We start from the raw sequence: 21,161 nt of genomic DNA, 5'->3' as shown, positions 1-21,161 counted from the left end.
GTCTCTGAAAAATAACGTTCTAATGAATGAATATATTCTCTTTTCTATATCTCTGGAATCCAGTTACATGTATTTTCGTTTTGTTTTGTAATTATTGCTTAATGTCACAATACTCAAACTAAGGATGGATGTTTGTTCATTTTCAAATATCATTAAAAAAATTCTCACAATCGTTTGGATAATATAGTAATGATATGCCTTATACATCGTCTTTGAGATTACTTGCAAATGAGTCTGGAAAGAAAGTGAGATTTGTGGCGTCGTGAAGCGAAACCGCAGAGCCTTTGGGCGCCGAGACGTAGGCTGAGTGAATCGACACTCCCAATGCTCCAATAATGTCATGATCAGATATCCCTTCAAGTTATCTTCATCTCTTCAAGTTGCTGGAGAAAGGGACGAACTTGTGAATGTTGGAAGGGGATACATGAGCATGACTGGTACCTGGGTATATGCAAACCAACTGGAAGTATATTGCTGGAATATTGTGAATAAATTATTGATTATACTGTGCTCTCGTAAAACAATAGATAACTACTTCAACTTACCCCTAAACAGTACGAGAAATAGGTAAGCCATTATATTTGTTTAAATATCATCATCTGATATACATATAAACCCATCTTTGATACAAACATTGAAATTGCTATTTTGGCGAAAACGGAAAACCTTTTTTTTCACTATCAGACTGGTGACGATACTAAACAACCCGTATTGTGATCTAAATGCTTTAAAACCCCTTTTAATGAATTTGAGGGGTTTCACCGTTTTTCTTTGTACTTGAAAATGAAGTGAAAATGACTTGAGAATAAATTTCAAATAATATTGAAATTTTCTGTTATACTTTCTATCGATTAGCACCAAGTTACTGAACGCAGAAAACCAATGGAATTAATGTAAAGCTAATAATATATATGACATGGTCGTAGGTTTTGTGCAAGTTAAGGGGTAATGGATTAAAATCGCAACTAATAAGATATCGGAGTCCGATTTTAAACCTGCGTTCAAACATAAACGAATGATTTCACAAAACACATAAAATCCAAACGTATTTACTGACACTGCCAACTGAACCATCGAAGGTAAAAAATTGGATTTACCAGGCATAAATCAATTGAAAATAATATTGATAAAATTCATGAAACTATAGAGACCACCATCATGAGTAATTCGCTATTATGGATGTGGCGATTTATTGTTATGAAAGTTGACTATCATGTGACTGTACGCAATGGGTTACAAAGAAAATCGTTAAAAAGGGTTAAAAAATGTTTTGACCAATGCATGGCTATTCAACCTCACTTACTACCGTGTTTTCAAAATGAATATTGGTAATCCTGATTAAAATCACTCAAGAAAATTGACTTTTTTTGTCAACCAAAAGGATGATGTTAGGCCAACTATTGAATATTCATAAATAATCCCATGTTTTAACCAGGAAACGATAGTTCTGCAGACGTCTGTGTTGCATCTCTTTGATAAAAAGCAATTTTATTGATCCATTTCTTTCTTAGGGAAGAAGTATGTATATTGATGGAGTACTCAACGAGGCAAGGCGCTTCGCCTCACACTCTGTTAGCATCGATCTCTCATCCCGTCTCCTCCCCAATGCCGCCGGCGAGTGATCATCTTCGAATCGCCAAATATGCTTTTCGGTTATGGAGTATAAACAAGACTCCAAGCAAGTACGATATTTGATATTTGCCGTGTAGAACTTTGACAAAAGTATTTTTATTGACAATTAAAAAAATTTAATTCATGATAAACATTATGCGAGTGGGATAACGATTAGACATGTATTGAGAGCTTCAGGTATAAAGGTATGTCCCCTATTATAGTTGACGAATGAGTAGAATCCTAGGTTAGTAAAAAGTGTTGATTTTTCATCTTGATGAAAATAATGGGATGGAGAAATCATCTGAAAATAAGGTAGAATCCAATATGGTATAGCTTTCATTTAATTTGACGTTATTATGATCCCCTCATTGTACTTGAGGAAAACCAGATACACTGACGAAATTTAAGGTTGATTTTTTTTATGTTGATAAATGTCGTCATCAGGCTGGCGGATGAACTATATATAAGTTAATAATCTTAAGCGAATAGGCCTCTGTCAAATCTATAACAGTGACGATTAAAACCCTAAACAAATGAAACATTACATATTTCATTATCCATGACGCATTTTTATCATGTAGTCTTTATATATACGTCCCAAGAAATGAGAACTAATTTCTGCTTCATTTTTACGTAGCATTTGTCTGTCAAGAAACAAACAAATTATTAAAATATGTTTTCCAGCATTCCTGTTGTTCAAACACATAACTAACATGCACAAGATTTAAAATTGCTTTGTAAAAACGAATTTATCAAGACTATCATAAAGCACATAAGAATATGACAAGAGATCTACTGTGTTTGAGCTAATTAGAGGAAAGTTTTATTTTTTTAGTATTTTCCCCTAACAATATTTTGCTTACAATTTTGGATTTCTAAAATGGTAATAAATTAATATTCATAAGATATCAACAGCATTGTAAAGTGTTATGCGGAATTTCTTTCGCGTTGAAAAAAAAAGATGACTCACTTTCTCTTTAATGGTCGTCATTATCATCTATCTCCTTCAACCTCTTCAATCTCCATCTTCCCTCATCTTTATCTTGATGAAGGCATCTCCTTGGCAAAGACCACCCTGGATGTTCTCTATGACGTCACATCCAGGGTGAGTGTCCTATTAGACAGCTATTGAAGATCGATTGATTGCCAAATACATCTTATCTTTCGATCTCAATCCTTGTCTTGTTCCGTGTGGAAGGATCATCGTATATAAAGGCCTTGAAAAGGAATATCATAAACAAGAAAAACATTTTAAAATGTTTTAAAAATGTCCTTATTATTTACAACGAAGGCAATGCATCACTCAGAGTGTAGCCCATGCATGTAATTAGTAGACAACTTATATTTATTCATTTTATTTATTTATTTATTATTATTATTATTATTATTTTTTTTTTTTTTTTTTTTTTTTTTTTTTTTGGGGGGGGGGGGGATGAATGCAGATCCGCTCTCGATAACACCCGGCGGAAGAACATCCCCACCACCACAAAACATAACAACATTCACGCTAGATCTGGTTGGGAACGGGTCTCATGTATTTGATTTTTCCTATTCTAAAGTCAGGTATGAATCCCAAACTTACTCTTTGTGACAAATATTTAGAAAAATAAAATCATCAAAATAAGGGCAGGAAAACTATTAATCATTTAAACAATGTCAATTTAGCTGATAAAGAACGGTAGCCAACCATGACTCCTTTAACGATTGTTCAGGGTAAAAATTAAATTGTTCAATTAAGATAAGGAAAACGAAGCTGACTAAGTGGAAAATAAAGCATAGAATACATTTATAAGGTTATGGAAATCATCGAGATGAGGGGCTCAGATTACAAATTGTTTGGTTCTTCCATGATATGCCCGTAATTAAAATTATGATTAAAATCAGATTATCATCTTTGAGCGAATAGCAGGAAACGGCTATTGTTTGGATAAAGAATAAATTGCATCAAGTTATAATGTCATATAATCTTTTTTTTTGTGTGATTTTATAATTGTGGTTGCCAGAGGATATCATCGTTTAACCTACCTTTACACCTAGCCACAACCGCATCAGAATCAGAAGAAACACTGCAACAGAGCTCCGTTTTTTCTGATCTCTCTATTCTGTCGGTCAAGTTGGTGGTCAATTCTTCGGTGACCTCAGGCAAGACGGACATCGATAGAGGAAAGAGAATGACCGTTTGGCCTTGACTTACTTCATCCTTAGACAGGTCAGTGGATGGATATTATACATGTCAAAGGGTATTATCAATTATAGGAGAGCATATTGAAATCATTAGAGTCCTTTTAATCAAACAAGCAGGGGAGGGGCAATGGGCATAATGGGGGGGGGGGGGGGTGTAGGTGAATCTTTCTTTCTCATCTGGGCTACGTTCTAAATACAGGCTTATAACAACTTAACGATAATTGTTAAAAGTGGGCCTAATTGACAATTTTGTCGTGGGTATTTTATTGCGATTTCCATGAGTTTGTAAAACAAAATACAGTCAATTAAAAAGTAAATGATTAACTCGATAAAATCAAAATAGTTTAACAAATATCAAAGTTATGTTAAAAGCTTTGCACGCTCGGAAACAGATTATAATTGCCATCTCCATCATTATCATGTTGAACATAATCCACACCTTCGCAAAGTGAACGTGATGTCATTATCTTTGGTACTTCACGTTCGGTCGCCACTTTTTCTTCAGTCTGTTTTTTTTAAAGAACGTTACATAATTGATTGTAGGCCAATGCAATAGAACTAAAGACTGAATTTTTGTTATGCGTATTCAATCAACAACAGTTAACTTAATACATAATGGACCTTGGTATTTATTATGTCGTATGTGATAAAGATTTAAATCTTTTCTTGACATAATAAGTCAATATCAATGCTAATATTTGTCATCAGTTCTGTCATAATGAAGCAGTAAAGCAATCGAGTCCGAAGAAACGAGAGGGGTGAACCCCCGACATATTTTGGAACGAAATCAACTCGCACGCCAAAACTGGCGCTGTGACGTTCACCCATTCCTGTCTTACTCTCTTTATTTAGTTTGGCGCTCGCATCTCCGCCCTACGCGAATTACATCTGGCTGAGACTGAAATATATACTGTCAATACGTATACACAATGAAGACATTCTTAAATAAACACATCCAAACAGCGAACCCGTCCCGTTTCGCCCCACTTCAATCCATCCAATTTCATGACCGGTCAAAAAACGCTTTACTCTTCTTCTTTTTCTTGTCTTCTATTTGAAAATAAAGTGAGTTTGAGAGGAGAGGAGGAACATCGTAAAAACAGCTTCTGACATTTAAAATGTCAGATTATTCACAGGTGCAGCTCTCATCAACTTTCCATAAAAATATACCAATACAGGGTGTTCCATTAAAATAAACCTTGACTGACATGCAAGCAGACTAACGTATCTTACTCAAATGATGTGTTCAGAGATTAGAATCAAATTTAAATGAAAGCTTGTAAAGGGTCATCATGCAATTTGGTGTTCAGTGTCAATTAGTTAAAGAAATAATTATGATCTGCAATGGCCAATTAATGAAATTTAAGTTCATAAGTTGAGACATTAACATGAAAAGATGAGAGTAAATAGTACAAGATAGGTTACATTATTAAAGTAGTTTTCCATCATCCCCAAAATTATATAGAATGAATAATTCAACCCCCAAATTAAATATTTTTCATTGTGTGAGCCCCTAAGCATTTTTTTTTTACATCAGTCTACTCTTCTGCTTTTGTTTCTTATCCTCCTTTATATATTTTTTTTTACAACTTTGATTTGACTGAGAAGGCTTATTAGCAGACAATGTAAAATCTTCCTCTTTATTTTATGTACCACCCTGTAGTGATGATGGTATCTTCATGTTTGTTCTACAGAGGGGAATGGCCTGGTATTTCAAGATCAATGTCATCTGAAATACTGCCATCTCTATCACTAAATGATGCTGGGAAAGGAATTCTATAAAAGCTTTACACAAAGAAAATACACCATGCACGGCCTGTCTAAGGATACGGATTAATTATGTTGGGCAAGCTCATGTCACTTTTTTTTAATTTATCAAGTTATTGTTTTTCTTTCACAGACAAAGAAAATCCAAAATTGAACGATCACCAACAAAAATGAATAAACATGTATATACAAAATTAGTTGGATTGATGGTAAAAATATATCTAAATAATTATAAAATGGGAAGCTCAAAAATACAAAACTAACAAAATGTTTTGGTTGTAAAAATCACACCTTTAAATCCACTTATAGAAAGATAAACATCAAGTTTCACACAAACATATTATGGATGGAATGGACTCATTAGGTAAAGACAAAGACCATGTATTTCTTGGAGATTATATTTGCATCAAGTAACTGTCAAATTTTAAATAGTTTATATATTTTATAATTTTTATTAGACGGTAGTGATGATTGATGAATATAACAAATTATCAAAATAAATAATCAATATATATATATGCATAAATCCTACGAAAGGGCGAAGTCTATGAATGGGTTCATTCCATCATAATACACATTTAGATGTAAAGACGAAGGTAGAGGGCGTTAAGGCGCATTACGAACATTGAAAGAAGACAAAAAATTTGCCTTAAACACAGATGTAGAGAAATATATATATATATATACATGTATGTATATATATATATATTTAGTAATGTGAAATCTATTGATTCAGACTAGAATTAGACAAGGAGTTAAACATGACTTAATGAACCCCTTAAAAATGAAATGTGATTTTTTTTTGTATTTCAAGTAATCTTGATTAAATTCTATCATAAACTTAACCTTGCATATGTCATGTATTTGAACATTAGGAATTTTAATCTTTATCAGCATATTATTTCAACTTTAGTTGATGGGAAATAGAAATCATTTTTGGATTTGGCGTGACAAAGTTCTTCAAAAAGCTAAGCAACATCTGTGTTCAAGAACAATGGGATATAAGGATCAAAATACATTTACAGGTGCAGGATATATTTTTCTTCAAAGGGCTAAAGGCCACCTCACATCTTACGTCTGGTCCACGATCCGATTTTGGGTTAAAACAGGTTTTGCTCATTTTCTGAAAATGTGAACGAAAAGTGTCTTTTTATTTGAGGTTCAAATTAACTGAAAGAATACTAATATAACAATTTTGGATGATTACAAACCTTTATTTTGGTGTAAAGGCCAAATTATGTTTCAAATCGTAACCAATCGTATGATTGTTATGACGTCATTACGACTAGATATTAAATTCGCTTTTATTCTAATAAGGATGACAGCATAGTCACATATTTGAACATAGGTATTCGTGCCATAACTTAGAACATTACACAGTAAGATACTCCATGTCTTAATTATAGCATCAAATTCTACTATGTTTCATTCTAAAATTGGGTCGCAGACCAATCGTAAGGTGTGCGGTGGCTTTAAAGTGTTGTGGACTGATAAAAAAAAGAGAGAGGCATAAAACCATCTTGATATAAAATATTTTAAATGTCATGAATTTGTCTCCACAAACTTTGGATACATTTTTTATTGCAAGAGATGCAAATAAGCGGAGTGAATTGTTTCAATGTCTGAACATGACATTAATATTGTAGAGCTTTGTCATGCCATGTTTGCATGAGGCTTTACTGAAACACCTTAAATAAAGGCCTAACAAACAAAGTGCATAATTCTGGAAACTAAAGTTAGGTGTCTTAGGAGCTTCAAATACAACTCGGGTAACAGAACCCTTCCCTCTCCATCACCTTATGATGACATCAGCTGATAAGACCAAACACTTCTTTCATTCATTCATCTATCAATATCAACAAATTACACTGCAAATACTCACATATATCACAACCAAAGGATCATATATACATGGAGGTGTTCTTCTAACCAGGTATGTTGATAGGTGAATATGATACATGTAGATCCTAGGTATGATTATCAATCTGAACTTGGCAACATCGACATATCATTAAAATACTACAAACACTTACCCTGTGTAAATCTTTTCAATCAGCCATTTAAAATAACATTTTTATATGCATGTATATACATCTATACAGAATGCAGTGTTAAAATGATATAAATATATTACAGTTCAATAGTTCTGGAAGAATACAAAAAGAAATCAATATTTTAAAACAATGAGACATGCAGAGAATTTTTTTTTTTCTTGTTTGTGGTATTAAAATATTTGTGACACCTGAAAAAAATAAATTGTTTAAAATGGTACAATCATTTACATATTGGTCAATGATATGTAAGACATATTTTCAACATTTAGCAATGAACAATCCAATAAAATAAATTAAAGGGAAGCATATAATTTGAATCATATACATACTGTACATGTACTTATACATAAATTACACACATAGTATGCACAAAATTAGCATTTCTCATGAATATATATATATTTATACATAACTTTACAAATAAATTGATATATAAAAATTGTAAGAATACTTGAGCTGCATATTACAGAATTCATATAATCCATTTTCTTTATCTTTGGTTAAAATACACTGGACGGAATAAAATTTGCATAATTAGTTTACATAGTAATACTCTGAACGTTACTGGACAATATCTGTATTGGAACACAATCATTTTCTAAAGTTATGTAGAGTGGAATATCTCAACTAAGATGAATGAGAATACAAACTGACTTGTCATCACAGCATCAAAATGGAAAACAGTCACTAACAATACATGTACTGCCAAATATGCACGTAGAGGAAGAACTTTGAACCAAACAGTTGACAGAATTGATGGAATTTAGATTCATTTTGAAAGTTTATTTCTAGTATTCTCTTGTCATTCATTGTTAGGATGCCTAGTACTGTCGGCAGACAGGCAAACATTCATCAGGTACCCCCGGAAGAAATAATATACGCTTCTCCAATCATGATAATATATTGGATGGTTTACTTGTCAACTCAGAGAGAACTATTACACACCAAGGGTAATGCTCTCTCAAGAATGTAAGTGAGAACAACACTTGTATTCCCAGAGATACAAGAATTCAATGGCTTATTGTCAGAGGTAGGAAAAGAAACATATCAAAGTCATTAACTTTTCCACTCTCTAATAATTTATTTACTATCTCTTATAGTTTTCTACTTCACTAACTATACACTAGACATTTTCTTTTTTGTGGCTTAGCTTTCAGTCCCTGTCATTTTCTTACTTTTACTATAACTTCTCTTAGTTATTATGCTTTTATAGTAAGACTCACTTTTTTTAATTCTCTCTGAGTAACTGTCCCTTTCAGTGACTAATCCCCAATTATTCTCTCTTAGCAGAAGTAATAAATGTCCCTGCAGATGTCTTTTTAAACCCATCAAGCTTATCCTTTTCCAATTCTCTCTTAGTTACTACCCCTTAGTAATATAGTATTTTTTGCTTATTTTGCCTTATCTTAGTCACGATCTCTTTAATTTAGTATTTCTCAGTTTCACTTCCTTTCAGTATAAGCAAAGTATATTCCCCCTGTAAATGTAATGTCTTATTAAATCTTCAAGCATCATTATTCTTTTCTAACATCTCTGTCCATCTCTCTTAGTCACTATCTCTTTCATTGACTATCTCTGGGTTGATTCCATTTTCATCTCCTGGTTTAAGAGGCGGAGGACTTAAATCCCAGATCCTGGCTGTTTTATCTTCGCTGCAGCTCACAACTCGAGCATTAGATACCTTGAAATATATATTTTTTTTAAAGAAAAATAATCTATGAATCAATCAAGAATGAATGAATCAATTTAAATTAATGAATTGATTTGACATTCATTAACATATTCATAACTTAATTCAATATTATCAATAGGCCTAATTAACAACAATATGATCATACAATATCCCGATAATATTTAGAAACACTATGAAAAGATTTTCTTTTTCATTACGACTGACAATTAACCAAAATTTATTTCAAAGCCTTCGGCTATTCTTCAAATTATTCTCACTTCCTATTGACAAAGATCACTAGTCAGAGCCTGTTTCATAAAAATCATTATTCATAACATATGCTATCATTCCAAGGCAAGTTTGCTCCTAGCCAATTAAATGGCATGATTTCAGTTGCTTCTAGAAGTAGGTCATAATTTGTGATTGATAATATGTTTTATGAATCATGAGTCTTATACTGCTAAATAATGAATTTCATATTAGCAAAACATTGTTTACTAGTTATGTCATTCAAATGATTTCAATTGGTAACCCCTAAATAGACAATGTTAATCTTTATCACTATTTAAGTGAAAACTAAAAGAGAAGCTTCTGAATGCAGAAATAAACAAAGTTAGATGAGTGAATATAGACCAATCATTCTGCTTCCTTCTTATCATTAATTCAATTGTTTCTTACACTTTACAGCTTAAAATAAAAATGGAACAATTCTGTTGTATTTCAGTGCAAAATTGGTTTTCTGTAACTAATTATGTAAAAGGAATGTTTGATAATTTTAAATGAAAAAAAAAACATCAATGGAATTTAATTGAAAATGATTGAATTGAACTGAATTGAAATAAAATATATTTTTTATCTCAATAGAATTGAAACTAGAATTTTAATTCGTCATGAGGACGAATTAGGTGATCTGTCTCTGATTCAGTAAAATCCAGTTTTGAGAAAGTCATTTCCCATAGAGATTGCACACAAAATGAGCGAAAATGACATGCCTCTATAACTTGCCATTTTTCAGGATGTTTAGTTCCTTTAAATGTGAATATAGCCATCACATTAGAAAGAGTATGTCCTCAGCTACAACATATAAAACACTGAGCAAAAATTGACCAATATTTACGGAGTTAGAGTCAAATTTGCATAACTATGATGACGTCATAAGTAGCAAAATGGGAATTTTGAGTTCCGACGCCATTTTGACGTCATGATGAAATTAAGGGTCAAATGTGGCATGAAATCATATCTCCCATCCATACTCTATTCGAATATGAAAAAAAAAGTGAGGGTCAACACACTTCCTGAAGAGCTATAATGAATTTTGTATAGGCATGTTTATGCACATATATTGTCTATGGTTAGCACACGCGTGCTGTAAACTTTGATGGAGGCTAATTCCGTTATTACGTGTCGTAGAAGGTTGATCAAGGTATCAAATTACTCAGAATTATATTATCAATCCATTGATATGAAAAAAATGGCAATCCTTTGATGTATAGTTCCATTATGCGTGAGAACGCGCGTATAAATTTTTTAAATGCTTAAAATGACCTGATTCATACTCTACTTTGGTCAAAAAGTGATTTTGAGCATTTAAAAATTTTGAAGCACGCGTATGCGCACGTCGTGACCTTTACATGACCTTTGATAACATGGACAGTTGACCTGAAGTTTATGTGATATAAAATATTGTTAATTTTGGATAATTGATAATGAAGATATGATTGATAATGTGATTTTACAAAATGGCGTCTAGATGACGCCATGATGACCTTGAACTTGTTTTATACACATGACATGATATGTCCCCATAACTGATAGTATTTTGAAGAAAATTGAAGATGTAGATTTTGAGATTTTGGTGGAATAAGAAAAGGGTGGAAAATAAAAATAAAGAAAGAAAAAAGAAAATTCATACGAAATTAATAGTTGATCTGTCGATTGACAGATCACCTAATAACAAATAAAGAAATAAATAAAAAAGAAAATTCGTACAAAGTTAATAGTTGATCTGTCGATTGACAGATCACCTAATTAATTGAAATCAAATAAAATGAGTAGTGCATTATTGATTAAAATTAATTGCATTGAACTAAGTTGAAAAGGAAATGAAATTTAATTCAGTTGGAATCAATTGAAAAGATTAATGATATATCTTACCTGGATATCTCTTACTGGACCCCGATGTCCCTGTAAGATTCTCACACAGGTCATAGATTCAAGAACCCACTCACCAATGGAGCCATTACTATAACATAAAACAGATCAAAACATAAAGAGAATGCTGCTTATAAGATATTATACAAACAGATATGGAGAATATACTTACACCACCGATAAACACCCCTTACTTAAAAGAAAATAATGACAGCTTTATTTAAACTACAAAGATGACAAGCAATATATGAATGAATTCACTACTTATAACCTACTTATTTGTTACATGATACTATGAAATGTACACAAATAAAACCAATGGAAATAAATATGTAACTATGCAAGTCAGGCAGTAAAATTAGGATTTTCCAGGGCTCATTTCTTTTTCAGGGCTATTTTGAGCATTTTGGGGTGAAATCGCCCTGAGCTCCTACTATTTTTTCCCTTGATGTTTAAGTGAATATTTTGCTTCACATAAAAATGAAACCAAATATTTTTTTATCAAAAGCAGAGTATTTAAGAAATCTTTCTACAAATATTATCCAGAAAGACTGCTTAAACAAGCAAAGTAAGATGTTTAAAACTATCAAATAGTGAAAGGATGCATTTTCAACCTCCATCCCTAAACAACAACCCTCTATGAACTCTACCAAGTCATGGACTGAATGTTGTGACTGCTTCTCTCTCAGTTGGAAGTATATGAGATAAGGAAATAAATCTACAGGCTCCTTTCCTCTATGACACAGGAGGGGTGCTAGTAGTGGGTGTGTCTTACAATAAAACACACAAACCAGGAGTATAGCTCCTCAAAATTTAGACTTAAACAGACATTGTTAAGGAAATTGGCTGCTGGGCTGAGGATGACTTCACAAAAATGATCAAGACTCTTCTCCTCTACCATTTCATTTGTCAAACAACCCATTTCTAAGAAATATAAATTTCAACCATGAGAAAGATGAATGTAATTTCCCTATATGACTTGCATGATGTCCAAACAAAACAAAAAAGATTTAAAATGACAGAGAAGTTTATCATTGAAATATAAAAAATAACAGCAATGAATACCAGTAATAATCAACAATATTAATAGTGACTAACGACACATCCCCATGTTCACATTGCTTGATAAAGATGTGATCATGTGACATTTAATAGAGGCCTACATGTAACTATTTTAATTGCATCATTCTCATCTGAAAAAAAACCCACCACATAAGTCTTTCATGGGGGGGGGGGGATATTTGGCTGATGTAGGTACCAGAGTAACTTAGCAAGTTTTGCGTATTGTTATTTGAACTTAATTTCAACCATGAAACATTCTTAATATAATATAAAAAGTAACAAGACATACACATTTTGAGGATTTTGTCTGACACTCATAAAAAGAGGAACAATTATGAATTTAATGAAAGAAGATTCAAGTTAGTTAAGCACAAATACATCTGAAACACTGCAAAAATTAATAACTCAGTTCAAGATTCATCAGTTGTTGCATTATCACATTCTTCTCTTGATGTCCTGAAGCAAAATTAACAAGTTGAAATGGACTCTTGAGAAAAAGACCTCAAGTAGAACATCGTTCAATCCAAATATGTGGGTTTACGAAATGAAACATTGTATGGTAGTCAAACTTAAATCATACAAGTTCATTGTAAAGAGTAAGAGGAAAAGAAAATATGATCCATGGCAGTTGTTCCCTGTCACTTCTCACATCAAACTCTAATTCAGCTCAAAGCAGCTCATCCTAGCCAATACATGCTGACAAGAAGCCAAAAATTCAATTGGTAATCATTTGTACATACATGGAATCAAAGCAATTCAGATGTGTACAAACATGGCACATTACAAACGATCACGCAATCCATATCCGACAGCCCCGTTTCTTGATCCACCGCGGCGCTCAAGAAACAATAGCCATAGAGGAAGGAGGCATCGTCCTGAGGCTTACCCAACACCACTTGGCCCTCGTTTGTCTCTGCCATCAAGACGTTGACATCAATTTGCGTTGCGCTTGCCTTCCCTCCCCAGGAGATCATTAAGAAACACTAGTGAAAATGTGGGATTTTTCTTGACAAAGGGGGCCCCCCTGAAACTTCAGAGGGGCTTAGAGGCGAATTAGCAAAATGAATGGCCGCCTTGTTCGGGGAAGAAAGAGGAAGGAACAACAATATGTCCAGCACCTGCCGATGATGATGGTTGTCCTAAAAGTGACATTTGTCCTAGATATTGGCCCTTGATAGTTGGTATTTGACTCCCCTTCTCCTTCCACTAATCTACCCTTCTTCATGTCATTACACTCTCTCTCCCTAATGTCCTTCAACTTCCTACAGATAATACCACAGATTTAAAAAAATTGATTATTTTAACAGTTATACAGATGATTTATTACACCACATCGTTTCCCTAAAAGCTACAATTACAACAACAAATTTGCATGATGTGAAATCTTGCACGATCTTTTCAAGAATCAGAGCCAAAGAGGGAGTATTCGGTTGAAATCTCTTTCATTTGCGTCTAAAAATTCTCACATCAAAGAAGAATGAGTAATTGCCTGGCTGGAAAACTGACAAAGCGAAAAACCAAAAGAGTACACAAAAAATAGGAGGGAAATGATATGAAAGACAGATGCAAATGTCAAAAACTGTTAAGGGCTGACAAATGATATACAAAGAACATTACCTATTCACCTTTACAATATTTTTTTTTCTTAATCATATTTCATTTGCTTAACTACCAGATGTAACTACCAGATTTTTATAGGTCCTCATCACCAACTTCCCCTACAAATATATTATGTAGAATATTTTAAAACCGACTGATACTACCTGGATTCAAATATTTTAATTTAATGTACAATAAACTCCTTTTGTACTTTCACGTCTTGATCTTGTCCCGATTTACAAAAGTAAAGCAAGAAGAGTTCAAACTAATGATATTTGAGTGCATTATCAAACTCTCTCACTTTCCCATGTGAGAGTTACTATAGCCGGTGCTGCACCGGCCCGAGTTTGCTCAATCTCGAGATTTTAGCCCGATCAGCCCTCTTCGCGAGTAATCTCGAGATTCAAGCAACCCCGTCTCCACCATCGCAAGAAGAGCAATTCGTGTTCAAGCGAGGCATCGATGCATTATGGTGTGATGCTGTAAATGAATAATACCGAGTGTGTCTGCACCTGCGAATTAGCGGGATATTTTGTAAACTAGCACGCTATTTTGCAAATAATCCCAAGTTGACTTGGGATTGCAATCTCGAGATTAATCCTGCGAACTAGCGCGATAATTGCGTCTCCATTACAAACAATCTCGAGATTGTTTAGATCGGGATAATTTGCCGGATCAGAAATAGCGCGCTAATTTGAAAACTCGGGCTGGTGCAGACGGCCCTTATTTCACAAGGATAAAATAGGTTGTAGGCCTATGTATCTCTAATTGAATAGCATGATGTCTTTATCATGGATAATAAAAAATTTGGTAAAGATTTAATAGCATGGATTATATTGGACTTTCATGCAAAACATAATGACAGATCTTAACTTCAACTGATACTTAATGAAATTTGAATAATTATGTTATTTGATTCAGCCTCCCCCTCTCTATAATGCTATAATCTTTCTAAATAAGGGATCTGTGAACACTCATCTTACAAATTAGTTATTGAATATAAACAAGCTTTATGCGAAGATAGTATTTTGAAAATATTTTCCCATTCCCGGCTTGAAAAATTGTTATCTAACAAATTAAATATTGACATTTTTGTCTCGCCTGCGTAGCGGAGCGAGACATAGGTATCACTATTTCCGGTGTCGGCGTCGTCGTCAACAATTGTGTTGTACACCCAATAACTTTCCATAGCTTCGAGGTGGGATCACCAAATTCATACCAGAGGTCCATCTACTGAAGGCACAGGTCAAGTTTGAATATGAGTCGAATTTGAATAAGGTCAAAGGTCAATGAACTGTCCATGACTGGCACTGTGCTGTGTTGTACACATAATAACTTTCTATATCTTCGAGGTGGGATCACCTATGTCATACCAGAGGTCCATCTCCTAAAGGCACAGGTCAAGTTCGAATATGAGTCGAATTTGAATAAGGTCAAAGTTCAATGAACTTTCCATGACTGGCACTGTGCTGTGTTGTACACACAATAACTTTCTATAGCTTCGAGGTGAGATCGCCAAATTCATAACAGACGTCCATCTCTTGAAGGTACAGGTCAAGTTCGAATATGAGTCGATTTGAATAAGGTCAAAGGTCAATGAACTTTCCATGACTGGCACTGTGCTGTGTTGTACACACAATACTTTCCATGACTGGCACTGTGCTGTGTTGTACACACAATAACTTTCTATAGCTTCGAGGTGAGATCGCCAAATTCATAACAGACGTCCATCTCTTGAAGGTACAGGTCAAGTTCGAATATAAGTCGAATTTGAATAAGGTCAAAGGTCAATGAACTTTCCATGACTGGCACTGTGCTATGTTGTACACACAATAACTTTCTATAGCTTCAAGGTGAGATCGCCAAATTCATAACAGAGGTCCATCTCTTGAAGGTGCAGGTCAAGTTCAAATGTGAGCCAAATTTGAATAAGGTCAAAGATCAAAGGTCAATGAACTTTCCATGACTGGCATTGTGCTGTGCTGTACACACAATAACTTTCTATATCTTCGAGTTAGGATTGCCAAATTCATACAAAAGGTCCATCTTTTGAAGGTGCAGGTCAAGTTCAAATGTGAGTTGAATTTGATTAAGGTCAAAGGTCAATGAACTTTCCATGACTGGCACTGTGCTGTGTTGTACACATAATAACTTTTTATATCTTCGAGGTAGGATCGCCAAACTCGTAACAGAGGTCCATCTAAGTCATATAGCATACATGTAGTTTTGACATGCAGTCTCTTCATGACTGCAATATGCAGGCGAGACAACGCTTGGCATTTGCCTTGCTATTGTAAATATTACTCACAAATATGCATATTGGAATGAAATATTTTACACAACATGCAAATTATTTCATTTGATCTGATAATCATACAAAACTTAATGCTTTGAAAAGTAAATAAAAAAAGTATTTACTGTACCAATCATGTTTAGAATTAATAAAGTAATATTATAACTGAATAGCTTATTTCCTGCTAACAGTTGCAATGATTGTTCAACTGTAGCTACAATGAAATGACATGAACATTCTGTACAATGTCTTTCCATTATAGGTCTTCTCTACACTCAATGTAACAATCACAAGGAAGATATAGTCTGAGACATCACTTTTAATTCACCCAGACGTCAGTCTTAAATGGATGAGTGAAAGGCTTGTGCATGACATTTCCAGGTGTACTACATTGAACGCACCTTCATGAACACGCCAGACCAGGTATTACCCTGTCACTGACACACCTTCCTCTTTTCAACAAAATATCAAGAGGTAAGGAAGAAGAAGAAAAAACTCTCTTAAGATGTCTCTTTCAATTGAGGCAAACGTCAGATGGTCTGATGGCCGACTGTCGAATCTATAGAAGCCAGTGTATCTGTCGTAGTGCATAACATTCCAGCATATTCATGGCTTAATGTAGCCACCATAAAGGCGGTCCTTATCCACCTCATGCCAAGGGGAGATGCATTGCTTCCGCTTGCTGGGCTGGCAAAGCTTTCAGCAATATGACTGACTGGCTGACTGGCTGACTGGCAAGCTGGCAGCAATCTGGTGAGCCTACTATGCAGTTGTAACTACCATAATACTATCTTCATTCAACATAATTGAAAAAAGGGAGTAATATAAGAATGAGATGACTAGATAAGCAATAGAAGTATTGTAGTATATATCATTCTGATTATTATTCTCATAAGATAGAAATGCAATTTTACTTTAGCAGCTAAGGTGTGTATAAAGGGGAAAATGTTTTAAAATTTTTTTTTTTAATTGATTTGTAGTGATTAGACAGTAGAAATATACATGTATATTCAAACACACTTCTCATTTTTTTTTTAAATACCTGGCTTAATGTCCTCAGACAAGAATGAATATTAATCGATGGTGTGCAGTATTAAAGGCAAAGCATGGGGCATGAATAAAACATGGAATTGATATCACACAGTAACATTATCACATTATGATTAATGTGGAAAGTGTGGATGTTGTCAAAGACACATGTTGCTCCACATGTACTATTCTGTTGGCACAATATTGGTCTGGTCTGTGGTAAACCTTTATAACCTTCAATGTCTAACCACAACACTTGTGACCTTCTAATACTCACCAAACACACCTACTCAATTCAATCATGCACATACTGGTATCAATACTATAACAATAGGTAATTGACTTTACACACTCACATCAGGGGTGAAGACACACCCCTTTACATGATATCATGTACATGTTCATAAAAAAAAGGAAGTACAGTTTTTCACTGTTTTTTTAGAAAATGTTTAATTATTTGTTTTGGTAGCCAAGATCAAATGTTTCAATTCCTATCACCATTAAACACGAAGGCCTAATTTCTTTTCTTTATGAGATGTTCAGTCGGGTGTTCAGTATCTTTAAAAGCTAGTTAGATATTGGGCCACTTTTATTTTTGGGATGTTTTGAAGTAGATTTTTTTTTATGATCACCTATTGATTTTGATATGCAATTTATAGCAACACATTTTACTCTTGATTAGCCTCAAAACAAAGTTGATGTTGCAAAGCAAATTAATTGAAGGTGAAAATTTGCCATTTATAAAATGTCACACCCTAAAAGGTAGAGATGGATAGTAAACAAAGGAAAGGATGTGTGATATTTCCCCAAACGAGATTTAATCAAAATTTTGATTTAATCCAATTAGTCTGTGCTCTTAATTCACTGAAAGGTTAACAGGAAGAGGTGATAAAAGGGAGGATCAATATTCATATTAGTGAGACTTGCATCATTAAAGTAAGAGTGATCTATGATACACCTACATGAGATATACACCTAGGGGGTGTTTCTCATAGAGCTACGTGGTATTCAATGCATAATTTTATCAATACGTGCGCATCATCTGAGTATGATCTGATCGATGTGGTGACGCATTATAAACCACACGCAACACAGAGTTAAAGTGCGATTTCAAGTCATATTTGAATATCATTTGTGAAACTTCCCCTTGAAACAAGGTTGGCTTAGGTATCGTTCCATTCAGATTCATTTATCTAGATTTAAAATCCATACAAGAAAATAAGCAAAACAAGACATTTATAATAAACTTTAAGTGAAATTAAGTAGCCATTTCATAATTACAATAAATTAATTAAACTTGCATATATAGCAAAGTTACTTTAGTATAGGTCATCAAGAAACTTCTCTCTTTTGACCGTTTTCTCCTATGTAAGATGGAAGAACTCAGAAGACATAATACCCTGTTCTCATTAATGTCCTAAAACTAGTTTGCTTGAAACTAGTTTAACGTGTAATCAGAACGCTCGAAGCAGCCTTGGAAGCGATCTTCCAAACCGGTTTGAAAAAACACCTCGTGAGGTAGTTTTCAAGATTGCTTTACTTCATTAAACTGGTTTTAGCGTAAGTGAGGGCACAACCGTTCTTCAGAAGCGATCTTCGCACATTTTGAGTGCGCTACTTCACACACTACCTGAAGAATGTCTACACTGCGGTTTCCAATTTTGCACAAAACATGTCAGACTTCTAGCATTTGAATTCATAATTGAAATTTTGATATTTTGTTTTTAATTCTTCTGAAAATAAATATTTACAGATGCAATCTACTTTCCAGATAGTGACTGGCAGATTCATCTTGAAAGGTTGTGTCAGATGATTTTTGATGAAATTAAATAGAATATAAGGTTGAACTTACGCTGATGCTATGAGAATTTTAGTCTCCCTGTCATCAACTGAGAGTACAACCAGTTTATAGATTGGTGAATCCAGGGCCTGGTATGCTCTGTCAAGGGTGCTATGGGTTCGATTCCAGATCAAGAAACGTCCAGACAGGGTTCCAACTAGTATCTCATCATCAAGACACTGGTCAAGTAATAGATAAAAAAAGAAAGAGAGAGAAAGAGAAAGAAAATGGGATGCCAATTACTAAGCCAGTTAGCATACGTTGAGTTCTTTGAGTTTCATTCAAAAATCATTCAAGTCTTTGCTTCATTGTATTTAAATATCAGAAATGCTTATTTTTTATTTCCACTTATTTCAATTAAGAACAAATATTACTCATATATGTATTATCTTTATACATGAAAATAAATGAACTATAATCAAACTGAACAAAACACAAACATAAGCATTCATTATCATTTGATTTCAAAAGTTCATAAAGTAATGTTGTTAAGGAAAAAAGGAGACCCATTCCATTTAAGCAGCAAATGAAAATCAAACTTGATTTTATGACATATTAAATCACTTGATATCAATTTCCTATTTTTTTTTTTTTAAAGCTCTAAAAGATGACAAGAAAAAATCATCTAGACATGGCAAAGGGGCCTAGACTGACTCTCATCTCTGGAATGGGAGATATTGGACCTACCTGAATGGTTGTGATGCGGTCCTGTTTCTCATGAGTCATGTTCTGAAGACACTCCCCTGAGTTAACATCAGTCACCTTTAAAGATCTAGGAAGAATAAGAGGAAATGGAAGTATTATTAAAGAATCAAATCAAGTATCGCAGTAATGAGTGTCATTCTTCATGTTTGATACACACACAAGACAGGTCAACACATTTACAGTTATGTGCAGTGATAGAATATCTTTTGAATAAAATGATGAACACATGTACCTCATGGTTAATTAAAAAAAAAGAGTTTTGCAAAAAAGTTTAACCCACAAAATTCAAATTGATACTCTATGATACATTTATTATACCCTGGTTTCTGGGGAGAGGAATGAATAAACAAGAGATGTGGAAAATGTATACTTAAACAAAATAGATTGGCATTTCCTTTAAATGTTACAAACTCAAAACATTAGTAAAAGAAAACTATGACAAATTTCTAATTACTTGTGTATGTCAAAATTTATTTGCTTTTAAAAATGCATATTGGCCGAAGTATCTACAGTAAAAAAAAATCAAGGACTCTTTTTCTAACACAAACACAGAAATTATGGAAGAATATGACCGATTAAAAAAAAAATGTTCCAGAAATATATTTCTGTAAAAAGGAGGAAAGCATATTCATGAAGTCATGTTTCGGTTCGCTGAAGGAGCCCCTCAGGTCTTTAATATGGAAAGTAAACATAAATTATATATCATGTGTTTATTTCAATGGAATTCAATTTGCTAAATAGCTAACCCTGAGATATGAACTATGACCTCTGACCTAGACCATGGTTGCACCTGTTCTAAACTTCCTCAATGGCAATAGTCAGAGAGCTAATGACTGATCCAAGCCCATAAAATAACCAATCCCCATGGCCTAGACCTCCAAATAAAAATGAAAGCAATATAAAATGAGCGGGAAAGGGGAGAAAGGCAATAACAGTAAAAATTTGAAAAATTTGAAAGAAAAGAAATTATTGGAACAATGAAAAATGATGGAGAGGAAGCAAGACAAACAATATAATTAAAGAAACAACCAAAATAACACTGAGATGATACTGCTGAAAATATCCAGTTTTTTTTTATACATCTTAGAAGGCATGTTCTCAGAAATAAATAAAATGGAATAACCAAACTCATCTTTTACTTTTCTTTTTTTACATTTTAAGATCTGAAAGATAAAATTTAGATTCATACTA

The 21,161-nt window shown here is 33.6% G+C and overlaps 1 protein-coding gene across 1 annotated transcript; it reads right to left on the bottom strand.

Moving 5' to 3' along the window:
- Window positions 1–6,375: 6,375 nt before the first annotated feature.
- Window positions 6,376–20,034, bottom strand: LOC129264994 (F-box and WD repeat domain-containing 11-B-like). Its single transcript, XM_054902968.2, has 4 exons — window positions 19,953–20,034; window positions 19,278–19,444; window positions 11,446–11,533; window positions 6,376–9,300 (listed from the first exon to the last, which is right to left on the bottom strand). The coding sequence occupies exons 1-4, from the start codon at window positions 19,989–19,991 to the stop codon at window positions 9,166–9,168; spliced, it is 429 nt and encodes a 142-aa protein (XP_054758943.1). The 5' UTR covers window positions 19,992–20,034; the 3' UTR covers window positions 6,376–9,165.
- Between the last annotated feature and the right edge of the window lie 1,127 nt (window positions 20,035–21,161).

This window comes from Lytechinus pictus, chromosome 7, assembly GCF_037042905.1.
Source record: "Lytechinus pictus isolate F3 Inbred chromosome 7, Lp3.0, whole genome shotgun sequence".
Taxonomy (NCBI): domain Eukaryota; kingdom Metazoa; phylum Echinodermata; class Echinoidea; order Temnopleuroida; family Toxopneustidae; genus Lytechinus; species Lytechinus pictus.
The sequence above is the reverse complement of the archived record's forward strand: the minus strand, read 5'-3'. Positions and strand labels throughout refer to the sequence as shown.